The sequence below is a fragment of the Harpegnathos saltator genome, unplaced genomic scaffold, assembly GCF_003227715.2.
Source record: "Harpegnathos saltator strain DR-91 unplaced genomic scaffold, Hsal_v8.6 scaffold23, whole genome shotgun sequence".
In the NCBI taxonomy this organism is placed as follows: Eukaryota; Metazoa; Arthropoda; class Insecta; order Hymenoptera; family Formicidae; genus Harpegnathos; species Harpegnathos saltator.
Window position 1 is genome coordinate 27,173 of NW_020230017.1, and position 24,828 is coordinate 52,000.

At 45.7% G+C, this 24,828-nt stretch overlaps 1 protein-coding gene and 2 long non-coding RNA genes across 3 annotated transcripts; all 3 read right to left on the reverse strand.

Moving 5' to 3' along the window:
- Positions 1–355: 355 nt before the first annotated feature.
- LOC112588495 (uncharacterized) lies at positions 356–7,633 on the reverse strand. Its single transcript, XR_003112887.1, has 3 exons — positions 7,581–7,633; positions 589–746; positions 356–401 (listed from the first exon to the last, which is right to left on the reverse strand). It is a non-coding gene; the product is annotated as an uncharacterized LOC112588495 (long non-coding RNA).
- A 499-nt stretch (positions 7,634–8,132) lies between these two features.
- LOC112588491 (uncharacterized) lies at positions 8,133–8,672 on the reverse strand. Its single transcript, XM_025298657.1, has 3 exons — positions 8,498–8,672; positions 8,343–8,399; positions 8,133–8,254 (listed from the first exon to the last, which is right to left on the reverse strand). The coding sequence occupies exons 1-3, from the start codon at positions 8,670–8,672 to the stop codon at positions 8,133–8,135; spliced, it is 354 nt and encodes a 117-aa protein (XP_025154442.1).
- An 8,754-nt stretch (positions 8,673–17,426) lies between these two features.
- On the reverse strand, positions 17,427–24,618 carry LOC112588493 (uncharacterized). Its single transcript, XR_003112886.1, has 3 exons — positions 24,095–24,618; positions 17,708–17,870; positions 17,427–17,624 (listed from the first exon to the last, which is right to left on the reverse strand). It is a non-coding gene; the product is annotated as an uncharacterized LOC112588493 (long non-coding RNA).
- Positions 24,619–24,828: the final 210 nt, after the last annotated feature.

A 24,828-nucleotide genomic window follows, 5' to 3' on the forward strand; every position in this document is an offset into this window, starting at 1 on the left:
TTAATTATTTCACATAGTTGAGCCGACAGCAGATATAGTTACATGGATTACATTATACTGAATTATATATCTAGCAAGTTATTTAATTTAAATGTAATTATAATGAAGAAAGATGTGTATAGAATGAGTAAATAGGTGATTGACCTAAATAATAAATAGGTAATACAATAAAATTTTTCAAATACAGTAATATTATTAGATCAAATAATGAATTATTAAAACAAGTATTAGATGTTTTTCGTTCATTAATATTGTTATCGCGTCAACCAAATTGATTTCAATTATACTGATGCTGTTGATACAACATCATTTTTTTTTCCGTATAGAAAGTTATTACGGAAAGTAGCATATTGTTTGGCTATCGCACGAATTCCCGCCACGTGGTAAGTAGTTGCCGCGTCCTATGGGCAGGAGCCATTAGTATATTTCTACGACAAAGAACAATAAAGGCAAAAAATTGCAGACAGCACAATGTCCGAAACTGGGACATAAGACGTCTTTAAAACGTCTTTTAGACATATTAAAGACGTCTTAGGTTCCGTTTTTTGACATTAGTGCTGTCTGCGAATATTGAGTAACATTTAATACCAATTATTGACTCCGAAAGTTTCGATTTTTTTAAAGATAACTTTTTTTTGTCCTATCCACGTATATGCCTGCGCAACTTCGTAGCCAATGGTTTGCGACATTATATGTCTTACATTTTTAGCTACAGTTTCTCCGCCTATTTGTGACATTTTCTCAATCTGTAATAAATATATTTCAAATCATATGATATATATTCAAAAAGTTTCACTTCATGTACAGCAATTATAATGCATATTTGTGTTTGTTCCGGATTCACCGTGAGCCACGACCAAAGCGAGCGTCAATTTGGATTTTGAGCGAGGAATCGACCAGCGACTTCCTCGCGTGTAAACGTCACGCGTGGCGCTTGATAGAATCGTGGTCCGCATCTGCCGCCATTTAAATCCTCGTTCAAAACAACCGTGATTCTAAGTTTGTTGTCCCGCGAAAACATCAGCAATCGCAAACTCGCAACGAAGGTAGCGGACGGTTAGCTTTGCGACCACGAATCGAGCAGCTGATCGACGCACGGCCAATCCGCATTCGCCAGATCAGAAATAGAACCGATAAAGTTGCGTTAACATGGCCACTGTTTTGATTCCGTTCTCGCATTCAAACCGCACCGGCAGTCAACGTTCTCAGCTCGCGAAAAAAGTCATTACGATTTCCGCTGTTATCGCGCTCTTGGTTAATTACCGCCTAGTGCGATCGCCTTCATCAATCAATTTTCTTTGAGTTTTGTTTTGTTATTGAGTTTGTCCTTGCGTTGGAATGTACCGTCGTTGCAACGACGAATAAAGAAGTGATTCTGGAAGTATACGAGTTCTGACCACCACCATCACACGTCCTCGTCGCGGCTACCGTAACAACAAGCGCGCCTCCACGTTCATTGCTGAGCAGTCCCGGCAATCTACGTGTGCTAACCGTTTGCACGGACGCTCACGAACATTTTGGTCCTTCGAGCCGGATCGGAGAGCGTGTGAGGACACCGGTCATTCTTCTCGATCGAGGGAACGCGTGTGAGAGGTCAGAAGCGACATCATGACCGAGGCCCTGGCTCGACAGCAGCAGTTGCAGCGGTCAATCGAACGCGCCCTCGACAATTTCAAAAAATTAGGGCGCAGCAAAGGTGCGATCGAGAATTTCCTCCTTAAAAGAATTCTGGCTCCATTATCTCGATGGCCACGCCGCGCTCATAAGGACGGTTCCATCGGCTACCAAGCCGTCCATCAACTACTTCCACGACAACCAGTTCGAGGCCACTGAGGAGGTCTACCAAGCTTCGCTCGACTACATGGCGGAGTGTTTGGAGGAATTGGAGCCGCACGTTGGATCGCATCGTCGAAACAATAAGTCCGAATTTGCATCCAATCAATCTGCCATTTCGTTGGCCCATCTTCCGCCTATCAAGCTTCCGCCGTTCGACGGCGCCGTGAACGAGTGGGAGCAATTTCGCGATCGTTTCACCGCGCTTATAATAAATAATAAAGACATCTCAGATTTCGCACGAATGCACTTTCTAATGTCGTGTCTGCACGGGCGCGCTCTCGAGTGCATTGCTAGCCTTGCCGTCACAGCCGATAATTTTGTAATCGCGTGGCAAACGTTGACGGAGCGTTTCGAAAATAAACGCCGGTTGCTGTCTACGTACCTCAATACGCTGCTTAACTTGCCCTCGTTAACGCGAGAATCAGCTAGCGAATTGCAATCGCTATATGATAAGGTGAACGTCGCGATCGCCTCTCTCAACAGCTTAAAACGAACACCGGAACAGCTGTGGAGCGACGCTCTCGTACATATCGTGAATCGAACTCTGGACTCGGTAACGCGCAAGGCGTGGAATCTCCGCGCGAGCGACAGTGATGATTTGCCGTCTTTTCTCGAGCTGAATCAATTTCTCGCGACCAGGCTTCGTACTCTAGAAGAATTTTCAAATGGCTCGTCCGGCCGCTTAACCGGCAGACCAGCCGTCTCGCGCGCGCATCTCGCGACCGCCTCCGACGCGACTCGGAACCAGTGCCCGCTCTGCAAGGCGCATCATTATTTTAGCGCGTGTCCTTCCTTCATGCGTGAAAATCCGAGCCAGCGTCGTGCGATTGTTAAGCGACATCGTCGCTGCTTTAATTGCTTGAGCCAGAATCATTCCGCGCAAGAGTGCAAGAGCAAATATACATGCAGAGTGTGCCATCAACGGCATCACTCTCTGTTGCACCTGCCCGCGGAATCCGGCGCCGTAGCTGCTTCTCAGCCGCCGGTAGGGCTCGATCAAGCGCCGTCGTTGGTCGAGCCGCGTGCCGAGGTGCAATCGCTGTTTGCTGCGACTGCTGCCGCCCCGCGCGGGTACTCTTGGCGACCGCTTGGATTAGGGTCGGCACGACGGGCGGTCGATCGGCCAGAGTTCGAGCTCTGCTTGACCAGGGCTCCGAGATCACCTTCATTTCGGCAAAACTCGCGAAAACCCTGCGGGCGAAGCGCGTTCGCATGCCGGTCGCGGTCTCGGCAGTCGGCTGCGTGAGCGCCGGCACCTTCCGTTTCGCGACCAAGATTGTTGTGAGTCCTCAGAATTCGCTGTCTCCGTCATTTACCACTACCGCCTTGATATTGGATGTGCTTACGGCGTACTCGCCGAGTTCGGCCGCTGACGCTGCGCCTCTGTCACATTTGGCCGATTTGCCTTGGGCTGACTCGAATCCTACCGGCTCCGAGCCGATCGACATCATAATCGGCGCCGACCTCTATAGCGATCTCCTCAAAGACGGGCTTCGCAGGGGTGCGGTCGGAAAGCCGGTAGATCAGAATTCAATTTTCGGTTGGATAATCTCGGGGCCGATCCGCGATTCCCGAGGAACCGCGAGAGCCGCGCGTTCGCATCGTGATGCTGCTCCGTTGCCGGGTCGACTTGCCGTTCATCACAGCATCGCGACCACTTCGCTCAGCGACGATCTCCGGCGATTTTGGGAGATCGAGGAGGTAATCAATGTCTCGCCACGCGCGCCGGAGGACGAGATAAACGAAACACACTTCCGATCAACGCATTCTCGCGCATCGGACGGGCGCTATATCGTACGGCTTCCGTTCAAAGCCGGCTCGCCCATCGCTATCGGCGAATCTCGCATTCGCGCCGTTAAAAATCTCGCGTCACTGCAGCATCGACTCCGCCGTCAGCCGGATCAGTATCGCGAGTATTGCGAATTTTTACGCGAGTACGAGACCTTGGGGCATATGCGTTGGGCGCCCGCTTCTCTCGAAACGAACGATCAGCATGTTTACATTCCGCATCATGCAGTCTTTCGCGCTCAAAGCGCCACGACTCGTTTGCGCGTCGTGTTCAACGCCTCGAGTCTTACCTCGAACGGGTCGAGTCTAAACGACCATTTGATCGCGGGTCCGAAATTACAAGCGGAGCTACCGGCCGTCGTGCTCCGCTGGCGGAATTTCAAGTACGTGTATACCGCTGACATCGCGAAGATGTACCGCCAGATTCGCATCGACGATCGGACGTGGATTACCAAAGAATCCTATGGCACGAGTCCTCTACTGATCCACCGATCGAATATCAGTTGTGTACCGTTACGTACGGAATGGCATGCGCCCAGTTCCTCGCGTTACGGGTCATCCAACAATTGGTCTGCGATGACAGTTCTCGTTATCCACGCGCCGCGTCTATTCTAACGAACAACGTGTACGTCGATGATGTGTTGTTCGGAGGTGACTCGCAGCCGCTCTTGCGCAAGTCGCGCGATCAGCTGATCGCGCTCCTTCGTCACGGCGGGTTCGAGTTGCGTAAATGGGCGAGCAACTCGCCAATCCTCCTCGACGATCTCGCTGAGAAGAACCACGGTCTCGCTTGCTCAAAGTCACTCGCGACCGACGAACATTTGAAGATCCTCGGGATCGGATGGAATCCGTCTCTCGACGTTTTCCAAATTAACGTGTCATTGCTCGACGAACCAGTAAACGGGAAATTTTGTCCGCAATTGCACGCCTCTATGACCCATTGGGATGGGTCACGCCGGTAACGATAACCGCGAAGATTTTTATGCAGCAATTGTGGCGGCACAATCTCGACTGGGACGACGACGTTCCGGAGAACCTTCGCGCTCGGTGGCAGCGCATTTATTCGGAGTTGTCGGCTCTCGATGGCGTGCGAATCCCTCGGTGGACGAGATGGGGAGGCGGTGATGTTGACGTGGAGCTGCACGGGTTCGCCGATGCTTCAACGTTGCATACGCTGCAGTCGTGTATATGAAGGTCCGTCGCTCCGATAGCTATACGATTAGCATTATAGCGGGTAAATCAAGAGTCGCCCCGCTCAAACCTCTTAGTATCCCACGTCTTGAGTTATCGGCCGCGTTGCTGCTCGCACAACTTGTCGAGTTGCGTGGGTCTCTCAATCTCCGGGACGTTTCGTGCTTTTGTTGGACGGATTCTACCGTAGTGCTTACATGGCTCTCTAATCATCCGTCTCGATGGAAGAGCTTCGTCGCGAATCGCGTGGCAGATGTCCAGTCTCAGCTTCCCGGTGTTTCGTTGCATCACGTTCCGACGGAAGACAATCCCGCCGACTGTGCCTCGCGGAGTGTATTCGGAAGCGAGATTTGCGACCATTCACTGTGGTGGCGCGGGCCGAGGTGGCTGTCGGGGTCGACGGCCGAATGGCCACTCAGCAACGTCGGTTCGCCTGCGGAGACATTGCTCGAGGAAAAAATCGTGACGCTGAATGCCGTTCAGCTTCCTGCGAACTGGGACCTGGCATCGCGTTATTCCTCGTGGCCGCGGTTGCTTCGAGTCACCGCGTATATTTTTCGATTTGTATCTCTATGTCGGCGGAAACCATTCAATTGTCAGAGCTCTGAGGCGAAGGGTCTCGCCCTGTCCGCTGGCGAGGTTGATCGTGCGCGGCATTTCTAGCTGAAAGGAATTCAGTCAGAACTTTTTGATGTTGAGCTTCACTCGCTCTCAATTCAACGACCTTTCCCGGCCAAGAGCGCGCTCCTCGCCTTGCGACCGTTTCTTGATCGCGACGGTCTGATTCGCGTCGGCGGGCGGATAAATCGCGCTCCACTCTCGTTCTCAACGCGCCATCCGATCGTTCTCGCCTCGCATCCGCTCGTCAAATTAATTATCGATAACGCTCACAGTCAAGCTCTGCATTCTGGCGTTCAACTGACGATGAACATTTTGCGTCGCCAATTCTGGCTGGTTCGCGCGCGCAGTTTGATTCGCGAGCGCATCCACCGCTGTGTCGTATACGTTCGTGAACGCGCCGCGGTGCCCACACAGTTGATGGGAAGTCTTCCGGACGTTCGTGTCTCGGCTCCGCTTCGATGTTTTAGTCATATTGGACTGGATTACGCCGGACCTGTGGCTGTTCGTGCCTCTGCCGGTCGCGGAATCGCGTCGCGAAAGGCCTATATCGCGCTCTTCATTTGCTTGGCGACGCGAGCCGTGCATTTGGAGCTGGTATCCTCGTATACCACTCAAGCCTTCTTGAACGCTTACTCACATTTTTGTGCGCGACGTGGGCTTCCGAATTCGGTCTATTCCGACAATGGCACGACATTCGTCGGGGCGGATCGAGAGCTGACCGCCGCGTATCGCGCGGCTATCCGAGATCCGACATTCCAAAACAAAACCGCTGCAGATAAAGTGTTGTGGCACTTCATTCCCCCGTCCGCCCCACATTTCGGTGGGCTTTGGGAGGCCGGCATTAAAAGCGTAAAGCAGCATTTGCGTCGGGTTGTCGGAGGACACACTCTCACGTTCGAGGAGATGACGACTTTCTTATGCAAAATCGAGGCGTGTCTGAACTCGCGTCCGATCGCCCCTTTATCGGATTCGCTTGAAGATTACGAGCCGTTAACGCCGGGCCATTTTTTAATCGCGATTGCCGTTCCTCCTGAACCGTCGTTGTTGGAAGTTCAGGAGAGTCGACTCACGCGGTGGCAGCTGGTCCGGCAGATGACGCAGCGGTTCTGGAAGCTGTGGTACCACGATTATGTTAATACGCTCCAGCAGCGCAGTACATGGCGGAAAATACAACCTCCAATTAAAATTGGGCGCCTCATGCTGATTCGGAGTCAGCTTCTTCCTCCGTGTAAGTGGGAGCTCGGTCGAATGACTCAATGTCACCCGGGAGCGAATGGATTAGTCCGCGTCGTCACCGTGAAAACAGCGAATTCTGAGTACAAGCGGCCTTTGGTAAAATTGTGCTTATTACCGATCGATTGCACTAACCCATAGGCAATATCGGCTCAGCGAGGTGGATTTCGAAACTGCCGTTTCAAGGCGGGCGATATGTTCGGGATTCACCGTGAGCCACGACCAAAGCGAGCGTCAATTTGGATTTTGAGCGAGGAATCGACCAGCGACTTCCTCGCGTGTAAACATCACGCGTGGCGCTTGATAGAATCGTGGTCCGCATCTGCCGCCGCTTAAATCCTCGTTCAAAACAACCGTGATTCTAAGTTTGTTGTCCCGCGAAAACATCGGCAATCGCAAACTCGCAACAAAGGTAGCGGACGGCTTTGCGACCACGAATCGAGCAGCTGATCGACGCACGGCCAATCCGCATTCGCCAGATCAGAAGTAGAACCGATAAAGTTGCGCTAACATGGCCACTGTTTTGATTCCGCTCTCGCATTCAAACCGCACCGGCAGTCAACGTTCTCAGCTCGCGAAAAAAGTCATTACGATTTCCGCTGTTATCGCGCTCTTGGTTGATTACCGCCTAGTGCGATCGCCTTCATCAATCAATTTTCTTTGAGTTTTGTTTTGTTATTGAGTTTGTCTTTGCGTTGGAATGTACCGTCGTTGCAACGACGAATAAAGAAGTGATTCCGGAAATATACGAGTTCTGACCACCACCACCACATGTCCTCGTCACGGCTACCGTAACAACAAGCGCGCCTCCGCGTTTATTGCTGAGCGGTCCCGGCAATCTACGTGTGCTAACCGTTTGCACGGACGCTCACGAACAGTGTTAATAATTAGCAAATAACTAATATACGTACAAATTGTCGCCGAACGTTATCATCCTTCAAAAGGTTATTGAAATTTTCTACTTCTTCCATCGTACTGAGAGGAAAATTCGGTAATAAAGAGAAATTAATTTGTCGTTGTACATTATGTTGTACTTCTTTTGAATTTTCCAGAAAATGAATAATCCGGTTGAGTTTACGTTCAAGTGTCATAAATTTTGAATAATATCCTCGCCGACATTTTTCTAAACAACAGAGATAAAAGAATCAAGTGATTAACATTATTGAATTAAACTATTATAATAATTCGTAATAATCTTTTGTTCTGCATTATATTTACTAGTGATGTAAATAAAATAAAATTTACCACAACAAGATGTGTGTTCTGAATCTATCGATTGCTTTTCTAAATTTTCTTTATTGTTTATATTATTTCCAGATGAATTTAGTCCACGCATGTCGTGTATTTCACGAATTGAAGTGCTTATAGAAGGGTAATTTCTCGTATCTAAAAATATTGTTAACCGAGCTGTTAAATCTTCTGTGCAATTTTGCAAATATATTGTTTATATTGTCATTAGTCAATCATTGTATTATGAATATGAAATTAATGAAAGAAAAATAAATTTCAAGCATACCACGTAATATTGCTGAAAAACTTGCTTCCTCTTTTTTTTTATTCACATTTTTAACTACTTGCGGCACTTCTGTAAAGCAGTATGAACGATATAAAGTTATTTATGGACATTCTCATTCATTATTAAATTTATAACGTAATAACATATTAAAACATACCTTTTGAAGTTTCTTTTTTTTGCTTATGATTATCGTGTGTCATTGTATTTTGCATTTCTGAAAGATATGAAAAAAATATGTAAGGTCTTTATATTTAACATTAATTTTTATATGCAACTTCTCTGATTAATATAAAATAGCAATTAGTATAATACCTGTATTGCAATATTGCTCTTTATGATAAGAATCTTTATCATAGAAATCCGATGAATCCGATAGTTTTTCTTGTATTGATACATCTAAACAACTGTCGAAGATTTGGTCGAAAGTATTTGAAGGCTTATTATTTAATGTAGTGGACTCGCATGCTACACAAACACATAAATACATATACAGGGTGCACGATTTATCTGAAGACATTGAAATATCTCGAGAATTATGCATTGGATAAAAAAAAGTGGTTAATGAAAGTTGTTAGTCTCGAAGGGAAACATCCAATGATACCAAACTCGACCTCCCATCCCACCCCCTGGGGGTGGGGGTTGGGGGCAACTTTGAAATCTTAAATGGAAACCCCCATTTTTTATTGCAGATACGGATTCTGCGCCACAAAATACGTAAATTTTGTCTGAAACTTTTTTTTTGATTCGTGATAGATGGCGCTGTAATCGCAAAAAATTATATTTTCCGCAATTCTCCAGAAATGATAATTGGATTGAGAAATAAAAAATACCTGTTCAATATTTTTAAAGAACATAATAAAAGTTATTCCCCCCCCATCCTCTCGGAGTAGGGTGGGTGGTAACGTTCAAATCTCAAATGGGAATCCGAATCGAAGAGGGAACTGCTCGACGCGCCACTGTGGGTGTATGGCGAACTACGGCTTATTATAAGCCGTAGTTCGCCATACACCCACAGCCATTACCACCCTACCCCGAGGGGATGGGGGGGAATAACTGTTATTATGTTTTTTAAAAATATTTTTAAAAATATTGAACAGGTATTTTTTTATTTCTCAATCTAATGATCATTTCTGGAGAATTGCGGAAAATATAATTTTTTGCGATTACAGCGCCATCTATCACGAATCAAAAAAAAAGTTTCGAACAAAATTTACGTATTTTGTGGCGTAGAATCCGCATCTGCAATAAAAAATGGGGGTTTCCATTTAAGATTTCAAAGTTGCCCCCAACCCCCACCCCCAGGGGGTGGGGTGGGAGGTCGAGTTTGGTATCATTGGATGTCCCCCTTTGAGACTAACAACTTTCATTAATCACTTTTTTTATCCAATGCATAGTTCTCGAGATATTTCAATATCTTCAGATAAATCGTGCACCCTGTATAACAGCAATGTTTTCCATTCAGTTGCTTTTCACCTTTGAAACTCTGACAGTGACCTAAGTTTTCTGTTAATTTCTTGAGGAATGCAATGTTTCAATGATATTAATTGCTCTGATATTTTATTTGTAGATCTACTACCAAGTTTTGTTTGTAATGGTCGTCCATCAACCCAAGACTATACAAGTTTTCGCACAACAACTAAACATACACAATGCATGTAATCGATTGGAAAAGATGTGACTAAACCTATTCCAAGTTTTAATAAAGATGATATACCAACATGATGGTTTTCATCTAACTATAATTTAAAAGATTTATCAGTTCGTTTCGGGGCTAAAATATTTCTCAAAATAACTTTTCGTTGTACATAATTGCCTGATTCAGTATATTTATCACAGGAAGAATAACCACCATGTGACTTAATTATCTTCAAATATGCTTTCGCTGGAGCATCGCATACAAAGCTATGAACTTCCTCGCGATATGTTTTATTATTGAATTCAATACCTTCTTCCAATAAATTATGTAGTTCATTTATAAAATTATCTAAAAATTTTTCTAAAGACATTGGTTTTGACGTGCCGCAGAAAATTCCAATAGTAAATGGTATATTTTGTGTGAAACTTTTTATCAAACCTAAAATCGGCCAAAACTGAATATTTGAACTACGAAATAGGGGCAAGCCATCTATTATATATAATTAAACCCATATATTAAACCCAATTTTAAATATCTCATCTGAAAAACTAGTATTTCGTACTAAAAATGTTCTTAATTCATTAGCTAATCCAATGTAATAATATTCTCCATTTTTCAGTTGTTTACTTTGCATTGTAGTAGGTGTTTACAGTAATGTTCTCGAATGAAAAGGCAATTCTGGGTGATAAGGTGAGAGAATATGTAACAAACTAATAAGGGCGGAATGAGAAATTTTATAACTTGTTGCCCAGTCTTGTAGCTTTGTAGAGAAATCAGTTTCCAAAGGTAAAAGTACAGAATTATCTTGTATTACTGAAAGTAAATTAGTTACTGTACTACTGTTAGAATCATATAAATCTACATCAGAAACAGTATTTTCAGTAATAGTAGATCTACAAATGTCCATACTAAATGAAGTAAAATTTTCTGTACATGTAGAGTTTGTTTCATAAGGTAGAAACCGGTTAATATTATTGGAACATTCGTTATGACTATCATTTGAAGTAGTAACATTACTAGAATTACAATTTTTTTCTTTTATCTCTACGTCATCTAAAATAGCAGTAACAGCATTTGAAATTCTCCTATATAACTATCGAACACCAACACATTGTTTTAACTTGTGTTTTTTATGAGTTATCGTTTTACTTGCCAACGTCTTGTAAAAAAAAGAGTTATTTTCTGTATCTATTTAATATATGTAGAAAAACAAACCGTTATATACTAAATAACTAAAAAATAGTAATAAATGTGACACAAATACAAAATTTCGACCTAAATGTTCGAACTATTTGCATTAACAGAAACTGAAAATATATCTTTTTCTTTTAATTGAAATATAAATAAAGTTATGAAACATAAATTATAACTAATATTGAAAGACAATTCTTATATGTAACGTATCACAGAACAAAGAATAAATAAATCTTTGTCTAAACTACAGCTTACTTAATCGTGTTCAGGTACCCTATTCTTCATATTGCGGAGATTAATACGCTGAGGTGCGTGTTTAAGCCATACCTTAATTACATCTTCAATTTCTTTTTCTATCTGACATGAAGTAGATTTTACCGCTTCTATCAAACCAAAACTTTGCATTAGAAATATGTAAGCAGCATACAATGTTCTCTTCCAGATTTTATGAATCAGGGTTCATAGAAATTTTACATTGTATTTATAATATTAGCTAAAACAATTATTCAGATTGTATTAATATTATTTACAGTTATTAGTGTCATTAATATGCACAAAGGTGATTTATTTAATTCTTATATGTATTTTACACCTTACAATTGTAAATAATTAATAATCAAATAAATTGCATATGTACGGGTTTTGCTTTTAATATTAAGCAGCATATAATTATATAATAAATGTTTTAGTTAATAATTACTTGGTATAAAATTTTATTTATTTTTTTTTGATAAAATTATTTTGAATAAATTTCTATGGACAATGATCTAAGGACATACTATATAATAAAGTTTTTTAAAATATATACAAAAATAAGATACTTACGAAGTATAATAGTGCAGCATTTTAAGGAAGAAAAAGGATGTTTATTCATTCGTTTGCCATAAAAACTATACATGGAAACAACGTCATCTGTTAAAAGATATCTGCAAATTTTATTAGTTTTTGATATAAGATCTTTTCCACCCAATGTGGCCAAATATGAACACTACAAAATGAAATTAAAACCTGTACTAATGAAAAATAACAATTTCTTGGTTTAATAACAATTGCTTACCATAATTGATAAATTATGATTATTTTTTAAGTATGTTTCCAAAATATTTAAATCTGCTTGGGTTGATATAGACAAATTTATTGGCAAGTCTCCTAATCTCAATAGAATCGAAGTAGTTGGAGTCATTTGCTTTTTATTAAGTAGTGTCAAAATCTCGTTATTTTGTTCTTTAATATGAATAACGATGGATAATAATTTCTTCATTACTGAAAAGAAAATATTTAATAATAATATAATGCAGAGCTGGAGACTAAGTGCCCTTTTCGGCCGGATTTCAAGCGGTAACACCCACCGTTCCCCTTGCACCGCTCCGCGCTTAGCGGCCGAGGCGACGATCGCGGTTCGCTCAGGCCCGTCGCTACGTAAGATGTCAGCTGGAGCGTACCCTCGTGTTTTATTATAATTATAATTTTTTCCTCCCTTAATAATCGCTTTAAAATATATATGTTTATGTATTTTATACACACATACATATATATATATATATATATATATATGGGGTATTCTTTCTCAAAATAGCCACCCCTCTGCACATTTTACTTTTGAAGATAAAATGCTTTGCGAGATCTCAAAATTTCCGTCGAAAACTCAATTTTTGGATGCCGTATGGCGATTTTCATTTTCATTCAAGGGTGGGGCAGTATGATCAAAATATCTCTCAAATCCCTCCAAAAAAAAGAAAAAAATGCAGAAGTGTCCAAATAACATTGAAGAACCTCTTTTCTCATGCGACTTACATACGTTAAGAAATTCCCATGACCCAAATAGGTCTTTCAGAGGTTAATGACATCAACTAAACCAAATAGGTCTTTCAGAGTTTAATGACATCAACTAAAATCAGGACGACCCTCGGCTTCAGCTTTACCCGATGTACACCACGTGGAGGTAGCCGATTGGATTTTATACATCATGTGGCCCTCAAAAGGGCCGTTCGCATTTGGCTATGTGTGTGTGTGTGTGTGTGTGTGTGTGTGTGTGTGTGTGTGTATGTGTGTGTGCGTGTGTGTGCACATGTTCGCAAGTTTCAGTGTTGTATATCTTCTTTAACTTTTTCCATGTGGCCACCATTCGACTCCATGTTCAGCATTAGAATATCTCTTGATGATGACTTGTTTATTTGGTTTGTCTGAAAGAACGACAACCCCATGGTTCTTATTTATTTCTGGAACAGCTGGAGCATTTTCAAACCTTTTATTAATTTTCCTCCTTATTTTCTCATGATCATTCTTGCTAAAATAAAAAATGTTTATTAAGAAGGTAGTGAAGGATGTAAATAAAATTATTTACATAACAGACGGTGCCAAACAACATTTTAAAAATAGGTACCAGGTTGCTAATCTAATTCATCATAAAGAAGACTTTGGCATAGAAGCAGAATGGAACAGTACAACTGCTCCTGGAAAAAGTGCTTATGATGGCATTGGTGCAACTTTCAAAAGGGAATCTTATAGAACAAGTCTCCTTGCAAAACCCGGAAGTGAAATGTTAACATCAGAATCTTTTTTCGCTTGGGCGAAAGATCATTTTCAAACAATAAACATTTTTTACTTTAGCAAGAATGATCATGAGAAAATAAGGAAGAAAATTAATAAGAGGTTTGAAAATGCTCCAGCTGTTTCAGCAATAAATAAGAACCATGGGGTTGTCGTTCTTTCAGACAAACCAAATAAACAAGTCATCATCAAGAGATATTCTAATGCTGAACATGGAGTCGAATGGTGGCCACATGGAAAAAGTTAAAGAAGATATACAACACTGAAACTTGCGAACATGTGCACACACACGCACACACACATACACACACACACACACACACACAGCCAAATGCAAACGGCCCTTTTGAGGGCCACATGATGTATAAAATCCAATCGGCTACCTCCACGTGGTGTACATCGGGTAAAGCTGAAGCCGAGGGTCGTTCTGATTTTAGTTGATGTCATTAAACTCTGAAAGACCTATTTGGTTTAGTTGATGTCATTAACCTCTAAAAGACCTATTTGGGTCATGGGAATTTCTTAACGTATGTAAGTCACATGAGAAAAGAGGTTCTTCAATGTTATTTGGACACTTCTGCATTTTTTTCTTTTTTTTGGAGGGATTTGAGAGATATTTTGATCATACTGCCCCTTGAATGAAAATGAAAATCGCCATACGGCATCCAAAAATTGAGTTTTCGACGGAAATTTTGAGATCTCGCAAAGCATTTTATCTTCAAAAGTAAAATGTGCAGAGGGGTGGCTATTTTGAGAAAGAATGCCCCATATATATATTAGGAGCGCAAAAAAGTTCTGAGCCCTTTTTTGCAAAATTCAAAATTTATTTAAAAACAAACAAAACTATATTAATCAACGAAATATTCCCCGTTTGCATCGATGACCTTTTGCCATCTTTCGGGCAGCTTGCGAATTCCCTGATGGTAGAAGCTCACCGGCTTCGAAGCGATAAAGTCATCAATGCATTTTCGTATCTCTTCAAGTGTCACAAAATGTGTATCAGCCAAGAAATGCTGCAGAAACCGGAATAGATAGTAATCGGAAGGCGCCATGTCTGGGCTATACGCCGCGTGCGAGAGAAGTTCCCAGCCTAACGCAAAGATATGGTCCTGAGTCACTTTCGCAACATGTGGTCGGGCATTGTCATGAAGCAGTATCACTTTACGACGTCCTTTGCCAGTAAATGGCCTCTTTTCTTCAAACGCATCGCTCAAATTGCTCAATTGTTGCTGATAGCGATCTGCCGTTACTGTTTCACCCGGCTGTAACAACTCGTAATACAATACATCTTTCCATTCCCACCATATGCAAAGCAAAACCTTCTTGGCGTGGATATTGGTCTTTGGCGTCGATGTCGAAGGTTGACCAGGGTCAACCCATGATTTTTTACGCTTCGGATTATCATAAAGTATCCACTTTTCATCACCATGTAATGATTTGGTGCAGAAAATCCTTTTTCCGGAACCTTGAAAGCAAAGTGAGTGCCGTGTCACGCCGTCGATTTTTGTTGTCTTCGGACAGTGCATGCGGAACCCATGCCTTTCTTTTGAACTTTTCCCATTGCACGTGTAAACGTGTGGAAATGGCTTGTCGCGTAATGCCAAGTTGCTCTGCAAGCTCCTTTTCAGTTTGTGCAGAGTTTATATCCAACAATGCTTGCAGTTCGTCCGTTTCAATCTTTTGAGGGCGTCCAGCACGCGGTTCATCTTCAAGACTGAAATCTCCTTGGCGAAATTTTTGATACCACCTTTTACACGTAGCATAACTTACAGCGTTCTCTCCATATGCAACACAGATCATTTCAGTGGCTTCAGCAGCATTTTTCTTCAGATGAAACGCGAAGTGGATGGAAAATCGAATATGCTCTTTTGTTATTGTCATCGTGAACACTGCTGATTTTAAGATTATGTGCATCAAACGACAAATCGCACGATGTTTCGAAAGACCAAATGTCACTGCTTTAAAACCGCAAGAGGGCGGGAAAATTAATGCAATTTAAATTGTGGTTTCAGTAGTATGAAATCTAAGGCTCAGAACTTTTTTGTGCTCCTAATATATATAATTACAACATAATGAAAAGAATGGCATAAAAAAAGTATAATTAAAGGATTATTGTAATAGATTTCCATATCACCTGTGAGGTACTATTGCTGATGCGTTTTTTTAAAGTGCTTTCCTCAGTAGGCCTACTCCACTAAATAATAAAGAACAAATACGATAAAATATATGGCTCGGTAGGGAAACAAAATTGTAGAGTAGAGAGTACGCCGGAGAGGCAAAATTTTCATGCGCATATTTACGTCATTCACAGTCAAGGGATTAAGCTTATAAGACAACGCTTCCTGATGAATGATGCAATGAGTAACAGAGATTTTAAAACCTTGCTGTCTTATTTGTTCAAAGAAGGCGTTTTTTCAAACCTATCATTGCTTTTGCGCTATCAGTGACTACAGCCGAACATTTGTAGAAATCAATGTCAAACTTTTGCAGAGTTTGGCTAACAGCCTTAAAGATTTCAACACCTGTTGTTCTCCCTTGCAACGTCTGATACAAAGTCTGAGAGGTCTTTGACATGTGAAAAATCGTTTTACGTACGATTTGAGCAAAAATAGACAACTGATCCATATGCCGATTATCGGTGCTCTCATAAATACATAATGAATAATACGAATAAGACGCAAATAAACATTTTAATTTCTCTTCTAAAGATGAAGCTGTATCATTTATCCGTGATTTTATAAATTTAATGAAATGCTCGCAGCTTTTTCGAAAGTCATCGAATCTCCAAATGATTCGACCGCTGCAATAACGCATTTTTTAATAAACGTTCTTCTTTAAATGATACTTCCCTTTCTTCCTTGATGCGAGCTAGTTCTTCTAAAATGTCTTTGGATATATCATCCATAGTACAGTCTAAACGACCCAGGAAAGACCCAGTTTACTTGTTCCCAAATGATCATTTACTTCTTTTCATCTAATTTTCCTGCCGAGCCATACTTTCTATCTTAATTCTTCATTTTTTAGTGGAATAGGCCTACTGGGGAAACCACTTAAAAAAAAACGCATCAGCAATAGTACCTCACAGGTGATGTGGAAATCTATTGCAATAATCCTTTAATTATACATTTTCTATGTCATTCTCTTCATTATGTTGTAATTATATATATACAGGGTGTTTGATAGCTGATCATGCAGACGAAAATTGGAGATAGATTCGGTGTAGCCGAGAAGAAAAGTCATGTACCATAATGTCAAATTGGCAATAGTTACCGAATTATTAATTAAAACATGTGAGCCAACGAGCGCGTAGAGAGCGAAGGGCGGCCGCAGTAAGCACGTAGACATTTGATACAGGCGGAGTCAGCGAGTGAGCGATAGGTGAGCGCATGCGGCGAGGGGCAACGTAAGAGACAAGAGGCGAGCGAGCGAGCGTGAACGACGAGGAGCGAGCGAGCTATAAAGAAAAAGCTATAAAGAAAAAGCTCGCTCGCTCCTCGTCGCGCGCGATCGTTACTTGTCACTTACGTTGCCCCTCGCCGCGCGCGCTTGCCTATTGACACTCGCTGACTCCGCCTGTATCAAATGTCTACGTGCTTACTGCGGCCGCCCTCCGCTCTCTACGCGCTCGTTGGCTCACATGTTTTAATTAATAATTCGATAACTATTGCCAATTTGACATTATGGTACATGACTTTTCTTCTCGGCTACACCCAATCTATCTCCAATTTTCATCTGCATGATAAACTTTCAAACACCCTGTATATACATATTTGTTAAATATGATAATTATAAATAATAATTATGCAATTATATCACATGCAATGATAAGTATTTTTAAATACAATTACTGCGTACTTATTTATTCGTTCATTGCTTCTATATGGTCTGTTTCGTCGTTCCAAAAATTCCGGCAGTTCCTTCTATCCTCTGCCGCTTGCGTTCGCGGACTTCGGGATCTGCTTCGAAATCTCTCCTCCGCTGCCCGGAGAGCTTCTCATATATATGCTTGGAATTCGGAGCGAGTTGGTCTCTGAAAATTGCGATTTTTGCATACAGCATCTGGAATAGAAACGCAAGATACATTATAATTATTAATGATGTAATAATGAACTACGTAGCATAATAAATAAAATATATCGTACCATAAATAGCTAAAACGATCCGAGCTTTATAAAAAGATCGTTGTTCCTTATTTCGGCCCCACTAGGTGAAAGATGGCGCTAAAAAGTCTGCCAAGCCTTCTTTCAGGCACAAATTTACGGCTTCTTTCAAATTGAATCCGCCGATATTGCAGAAATAGTTCACCTAAAAATATGAGAATTACAGAAATGAATATATAAACTTATATAAATAACAATATGACAATAAAAGGAACTTCCTAAACAAGAGAAATGACTGTGTGCCTGTTATAGCCGACTTTTAGTCAATAAGTTCACTGGAACTTAAATTACCGGCCTAAGGTATTCATAATCAAGTCTTAAATTTAAGATCATCTTAAGTTCATCTTCAGATACCCTGTAGCCAATGAAATAATTTGTACAACATCTGAAAATGAACCTAAGACGGTCTTAAATATAAGATTTGACTATAAATACCGGCTTTAAAATTGGTTTTTTAAAGTCGACGTTTAGCTGACTGCCTTAAATAATTTTTTGTCGACTAATTGTAGACTGTAGGCTCTCAGAGACCAGGGCCCGTATTCTTGAAAAATGATGCATACGATATTACATGAATATCACTAGATATCACGATTTTCAACCAATTATTGGGTGAGTGCAAAAGTTCGTGCGGAGTTTCAATAGATGGAGTTATAAGCGTAGTAAAGTGTTGTCATTAATACTTCCATCTACATATTATATAACGTTGGAAAGGTGACGTCTTCAGCTGTTATTAAAAAAAAATCATCTGTTTTCATACAAACTGCTTCGAGAAATATCACTTTAAAAATGAGTATCGATAAGGTGCATTTGCGGCATGTTATGCTTTACGAGTTTCGGAAGGGAATAAACGTTGCCGCAGCCGTAAAAAACATTCAGGATGTTTATCAGGATGAAGCACCAGCTAAACGAACTGTGGAAAAATTTGCTAAATTTTGGCGCGGAGAATTTAACCTTGAAGACGAGCCATGCTCTGGTCGACCTTCTGACATTGATGACGATGTTTTGCGTACTTTAGTGCTTAATAATCCGCGAATTTCAACAGAAGAAGTTGCTACAGCACTAAACGTTGACCGATCAACCGCTTTTCGGCGTTTAAAAAAGATGGGATTCGATTTGAAGCTCGATATATGGGTGCCCCATTTGCTGACCGAGAAGAACAAAATCAAGCGAATTTCTGCAGCCGTTTCTTTACTCGGGCGGCTCAATAACGAGTCGTTTTTGGATCGATTAGTGACGGGCGATGAGAAATGGGTCCTCTACAACAATGTTCAGCGCAAACGGACATGGAAACAATCAGGTGAGCATGGTGACGCAATGCCAAAGGCCAGTTTGCACCCGATGAAGGTGATGCTCTCTGTTTGGTGGGATTGCAAGGGCATAATCTATTTCGAGCTTCTCCCCGCTGGCGAAACGATTGATTCGGACAAGTACTGTCGCTAATTAACCAATCTGAATCGAGAAATAAAAGAGAAACGTCCGATTTTGTCAAATCGCAAGGGAGTCGTCTTTCATCACGACAACGCCAGACCACACGTTTCGAAAAAGACGCTGCGCAAACTGAAGAGCCTGAAATGGGATGTCTTAACGCATCCACCGTATTCTCCTGATATCGCACCATCTGACTATCACTTGTTCCGGTCATTGCAAAATTATTTAAATGGAAAAAACTTTGACTCTTTGGAGGCCTTAAAAACGGCGTCTCTTCGTTCTTTGAATCTAAACCGTGCAGTTTTTATGATCGAGGCATCCGTATGCTGCCAGAACGTTGGGAAAAGATTATAGAAAACGATGGAGAATATATCATTGATTGAATAAAGATTTTTGTTTGCCTAATCACTGTGACTTTTACTCACAAACTCCGCACGAACTTTTGCACTCACCCAATAAATTGCCCCATTGATGAAATATCGTATACAATATTTTTAACAAATTTTTGAAAATAAAGGCCTAACGGTTCACTGAGCGTTCAGTGAGTTCTTGCAATTGATGGGCGCAAATTTATACATCTAAAAGAATACTCCAATCAGATGCGAAAATTTACTCAGTAATATTACTATAGTACTAAATGCAGTTATTTTCGCTTGAATGCCAAACTCTTCACTGATCTCCGCCTTATTACATATTTTAATGCAAGGTAATTCTTTTTTACCCTAAATATTGTATAAAATATATTATATAAAATTCATGAATGATGCTTCTTATATTATATAAAATAAGGATTAGAAAGATTTCTCTATATATTTTTAATAACATGTTTTACATATCTTTAATATTCATCATAATGAAACATTTCACAAAATTTAAGATTATGCTTGTAGAAATTTGAATCAGACATAAAAAAATTATTATTCTTTAATTCTAACATTTTAAAACTTTTTTTTTATCACCCTGGTGAAATCCCTTATGGGTACCCATAAGCCCTGGGGGTGACTCGTGGGTTATGTCAGACTCGCACCGACTAAAACACCAGGGGAGTGCCTGCCTTCGGGGGTAGCGATTGGCGACCGCAGGAACGAGTCTCCTATTCCTTCTACTGCACCGTCACCCCCGTTGGCTCCGCACGCGCAGCCCCAGACCTTCTTGGGCCCCCCGCGCACCGCTGGATTTATGGGGGGAGTGGGAGGGGGGAGCTACGCAGCTAGACACGAGGATAATCCTCGTGTCGCCTATATGTGGCTTCCTTTTTTTTTTTGTTCACGCAGGGAAAATCCATCATGGATACCCCCGCCCCCTTGGGGGGGGGGCGAGGGTTATGTCGGACTCTTACCGACTAAAACCCCTGCGGGATGTCTACCTGTCGGACCGTGAAGAGGGGAGTTAGGGGAACTGCTCCCGCATTCCCTCCCCAACCCCCCCGCCCCAGGGCTCTTCAAGAGCCCCTCGCCTTCTTGTACCGCATCCCTCTCTTCCCCTCTCAGAGAATTAGTGGAAGAGGTGCGGTCCCCGGCGGGTACCCCCGCCGGTTGGCCTTCTGGTGTCACCTTGGAGAAAGGGGACATCCACCCGTTCTCCTTATCCACCCCTCTTCCTTAAGAGAAGAGGGGGGGGATTTTTGGGGAGGTAGGCCCGACCTCAATCGGGTTCCCCAACTCCCCTTTTCCCCCCTATCCGTTCACTCAGAGGAGAAGCGGGAGGAGTCCTCCCCGCTCCCCCCCGAGCGACGGAGCCTAGTCTGAGGTGGCCGAGGAAGACGGCGGCCCGTGTGGGCCTCCGCCCTCTCTTCTTCCGACTCCACCTCGGGCCCGCTTCCGACTCCCCCTCCCACGGGGCAGCGTCGGCCCCGCCGTCCTCTCTGACGGCGTTTGCCGAGCCGGCGCCTCTACTCGGCGGCCTCCTTCCGAGAGATCAACTCCCCGCAGAAGGAGGCCGCCGCGTTCCACGCTCTCTCGCTCCCGCAGGGAGCCCCCTGGCCGTCAGCTTTCCCCCCTCGCGGAGCTCATTCACTCGCCAGTAGAGAATCCTCCTCTCCTCGGCGAGGAGCTCCCCAGGGGGGGAGCCGGCCAGGGTGGTCGCCGCCATGTATGACACAGTACGGAACCCCCGAATCGCCCTGATCATTAGGGGCCTAAGGGCCTGCCTCAGCTGCCTCTTGGCCACCGCGGAGGCCAGCAGCTGAGGGGCCCATATAGGCGCCCCGTACAGAGCGATCGAGTGAACCGCACCGACATACAGGCGGCGAGCCTGCCATCCTGGGCCCCCCTGGGCGCGCATCAGTCTAGACATGGCCATGCGGTTTTGCGCACCTTGGGGGCCAGCAGCTTGAAATGTGGGCCGAATGACCACCGGCTGTCCAACGTCAGGCCGAGATATTTCATCGTCAGCCCGACGCGGACGTGGACGCCATCAACTAGGTCCCGGGTCTCCGGCGGCGCCCGACGCCGGTCATGAAAAAACACAACCTGAGTCTTCTGGGGCGCCACCTTGAGACCCAGGTCTCCGATGGTTCCCACCACCGATGCCACTGCCACCCCCGCGCGGAAGCGGGCCTCCTCCCAGTTCCCCCCTTCGGCCACCACTAACGTGTCGTCTGCGTAGCAGACGATGTGGCAGCCGTCGGGGAGCGGAGTGCGAAGGACCCGGTCGAAGCCGATGTTCCATAGCAGGGGGCCGAACACCGACCCCTGCGGGACACCACGTTCCATAGTGCGCCAGCCTTGAATCCCGCCTTCTTTGGTGAAGGCGAGGTCTCTGTCCCGGAAATAGGCGGACATTATCCGCCGGAGATAGGCGGGCACCTCGAAGTGCTCGAGGGCCCGTCCTATCTCCGGCCAGGGCAGGATGTTGAAGGCATTTGATATGTCGAGCGACACAGCCAGCAACACCCCGCCTCTTATCTCCACGACCGCCCGGGTCACGTCCCGGACCCACTGGATCGCATCCAGTATGGACTGTCCGGGCCTGAACCCGTATTGGCGGTCGTGGAGGTCCAGCCCACTCGAGGACATGTGCTGGACGAGGCGGTCGGCAATGATGCGCTCCATCATCTTGCCCGCCTCGTCCAGCAGGCAAATCGGCCTGTAGGCTGACGCACTACCGGGCTTCTTGCCCTCCTTCGGGAGGAGAACCAAGTTGGCCCTCCGCCACTCTGGGGGGAAGACCCCCTCCCTTAGGCATCCGGTCATGACTCTGCACATGGCCGTGGACAGGTCCCCCTCGGCCAGCGCGAGAGCCCAGGCGCGGCCCGGAATCGCGTCGGGGCCAGGGGCTTTGCCTCTGCCCCCGAGCTTTCTCCGGGCCTTGGCAAGCTCCTCTGGACTGACCTCCAGGCCCTCGTCCCAGTCTCCCTCCCCCATCTCTGGGGGAGGGATCACCGGGGGGCCCCCTTCCGCCCTTGGAAGAAGGGCGTCTAAGAGCCTATCGAGGACCTGGGGGTCTAATGTTTCCGTTTGCGGGGTCGCCCAAAGACGGATCTTTCCCATCGTCCTCTTGTATGGGCGCCCCCACGGATCGTCGTCCAGGGAGCCTACCAATTGCTCCCAAGCTTCGCGCTTGGCCTTCTTGATGGCCGCTTTGAGGACTACCTTGGCTGCAAGGTAGTCCTCTTTTGCCCTTGCGGCATTCCCGTCTCGTCGCCGGGCACGCGTACACGCCCTTCTGGCGCGGTCGGAGGCACCGCGGAGTGCCGCGATGTCCTCCGACCACCAATACGCTGCCCGGCGCCGACGGGAGTGGGAACGGGGCATCGCGGCGTCGCATGCCGACGCCACTATCCCCGTTATCTCCCCGGCCCCTTCCTGGGGGCCGGGGTCCCACTCACCTGGCTCTATATGCCAGGTGGCCACAAGGACAGCGGCCTGTAACATGTCCATATCGAGTCGACTGAGGGCCCATCTTTTGGGGAGAGGAAAGTTCCTCTCCCCTGGGCGGCGAGCCGACACCTGTCTCGGTTTGGGGAGGCGGAGGGTCCAGACTATGTATCTATGGTCAGATAGCGTCTCGCCCTTCGCCTCCACCTTCCATTCCGAGATCCTTCTTGCAGCCGAGAGGGAGGCCCAGGTCAAGTCAATGACCGATGATTCCCCTCCCGGCCTTACGCAGGTGCCGGTGGATCCTCTGTTTACCAACAGAAGGCCCAATCCCGCCGCCCAGCCGATGACCGCCTCGCCCTGGGATCCCGCCGCCGCGGACTGTAACCCCACTCCTCGGAGTGGGCGTTGAAATCCCCGGCAATCACGACAGGTCGGGGATGGCACTTGCGTACCAAATCCCCGACCCTGTCTAGGATCCCTTTTATGCGGGCGGGGCGGCCAAGTCCGTCTCTGTTTCTGTGGTGGGGGAGATACACCCCCAACACAGTCACGGGCCCCCAGTCGACGCCACGTACGAGGACCCCTTTTCCCTTAAAACACAGGGAGGGGTCCCCGCTGCAGGGTCAACCACCATGGCCACCGAGCCGTACGGGTTGCCGAACCAGCATTCGCTGCTGATCGGCACCCAGTTCGGCTCGGTGGCCAACCGTAACCCTAGCAAACCCTAGCCCGGCGCCCAGTTCCCGGATCCTATGTACCCACAGGTCCTGGGCCCGGGCGCCGCGGCCGAGGTTTGCCTGTAGCACCCGAAGTGGCGTGAAGGCTAAGCCTTACACACCTCCTCCGGGCTGTCTACTTTCACCCCCTCTTGGGAGACCTCCAGCGGCTGGACCGCCTCGGTCTCCCCAGAGGGGGTTTCGGCATTGGTGGTTACGACCTGCGCCTCTTCGTGCACGGAAGGCGACTGCCTCACGGGTGTCCCTGCCTGTTCGTCTCCCTCCTCTGGGGGGTATGAGGGGGAGTCGTCCACACTCAGAAGGGGAGACAGTGGTGAATCACCCTCTGTCTCCCCTCCACCTAGGGTGGTTGGGGAAGAGTCTTCCGACTGCACCCGCCTTACCTTTTTATTATTCCCCGATGATCCGCTGGTCCCCTTCTTCCTTCGCTCGTCCCCCCTCCTCTTCCTCTGGGGCAGCGTCTCGACCTCCATTAGGACCGGCGTCGACGCTCGGTCGGGAATCCCCCAGGACGCCAAGGAGTCCTTCTCCTCCTGGTCTCCCGGAGAGTTTCTCTCTTCCCTCGTTGTGGAGAAGGCCTGACTGGCCTTCTCCGGCTGCTTGGGTTCCTCCTGGGGGGGGGTCAGGCATCCCCCTCTTCCTTTCCCTCAACCACGATTGGCAGCTTCCTTTTCCCCTGCGTCTTCGCCCCCCTCCCCCTCCTGTTGGAGGGCTTGCAGGCAGGCCCTCCGATCTTATGATCGGAAGGCCTGCCCGCCTCGGCGCAGACCGGGCAGCGAGCCGCCTCCTGGCACCCTTTGGCGCGGTGGCCGGGGTAACCGCAGCGGTAGCAGAGCTCGTTGCGGTCGATGGCGCTATCGCACCGCTCGCACACATGCCCCGGTTCCAGGCACCGGTAGCATAACTTGGCGCGAGCGGGCAGCGCCATCACCCCAGCGCGAGTCCACCCAACTTGGACTCGCTCCGCGGCGACTGCCTTCGCGGCTCCCGCCAGCGGACACCGCACCACCACTGTGCCGGTCCCCCACCGGGAGACACTTACCTCGCCGGAGGAAACCTCCTCCGGCGTGCATCTCCCGACGAGGGCTACCGCAGCCGCCACCTCATCGGCCCCGGT

Bases quoted from the DNA above. Each gene is read 5' to 3' on its own strand.
- LOC112588491 (XM_025298657.1), bottom strand. From the start codon at position 8,672: ATGTATTTATGTGTTTGTGTAGCATGCGAGTCCACTACATTAAATAAT. The intron at 8,400-8,497 runs GTATTATACTAA...CATATCTTTCAG, and splicing joins AGAGCAATATTGCAATACAG to AAATGCAAAATACAATGACA. The intron at 8,255-8,342 runs GTATGTTTTAAT...ACTGCTTTACAG, and splicing joins AAAAAAAGAAACTTCAAAAG to AAGTGCCGCAAGTAGTTAAA.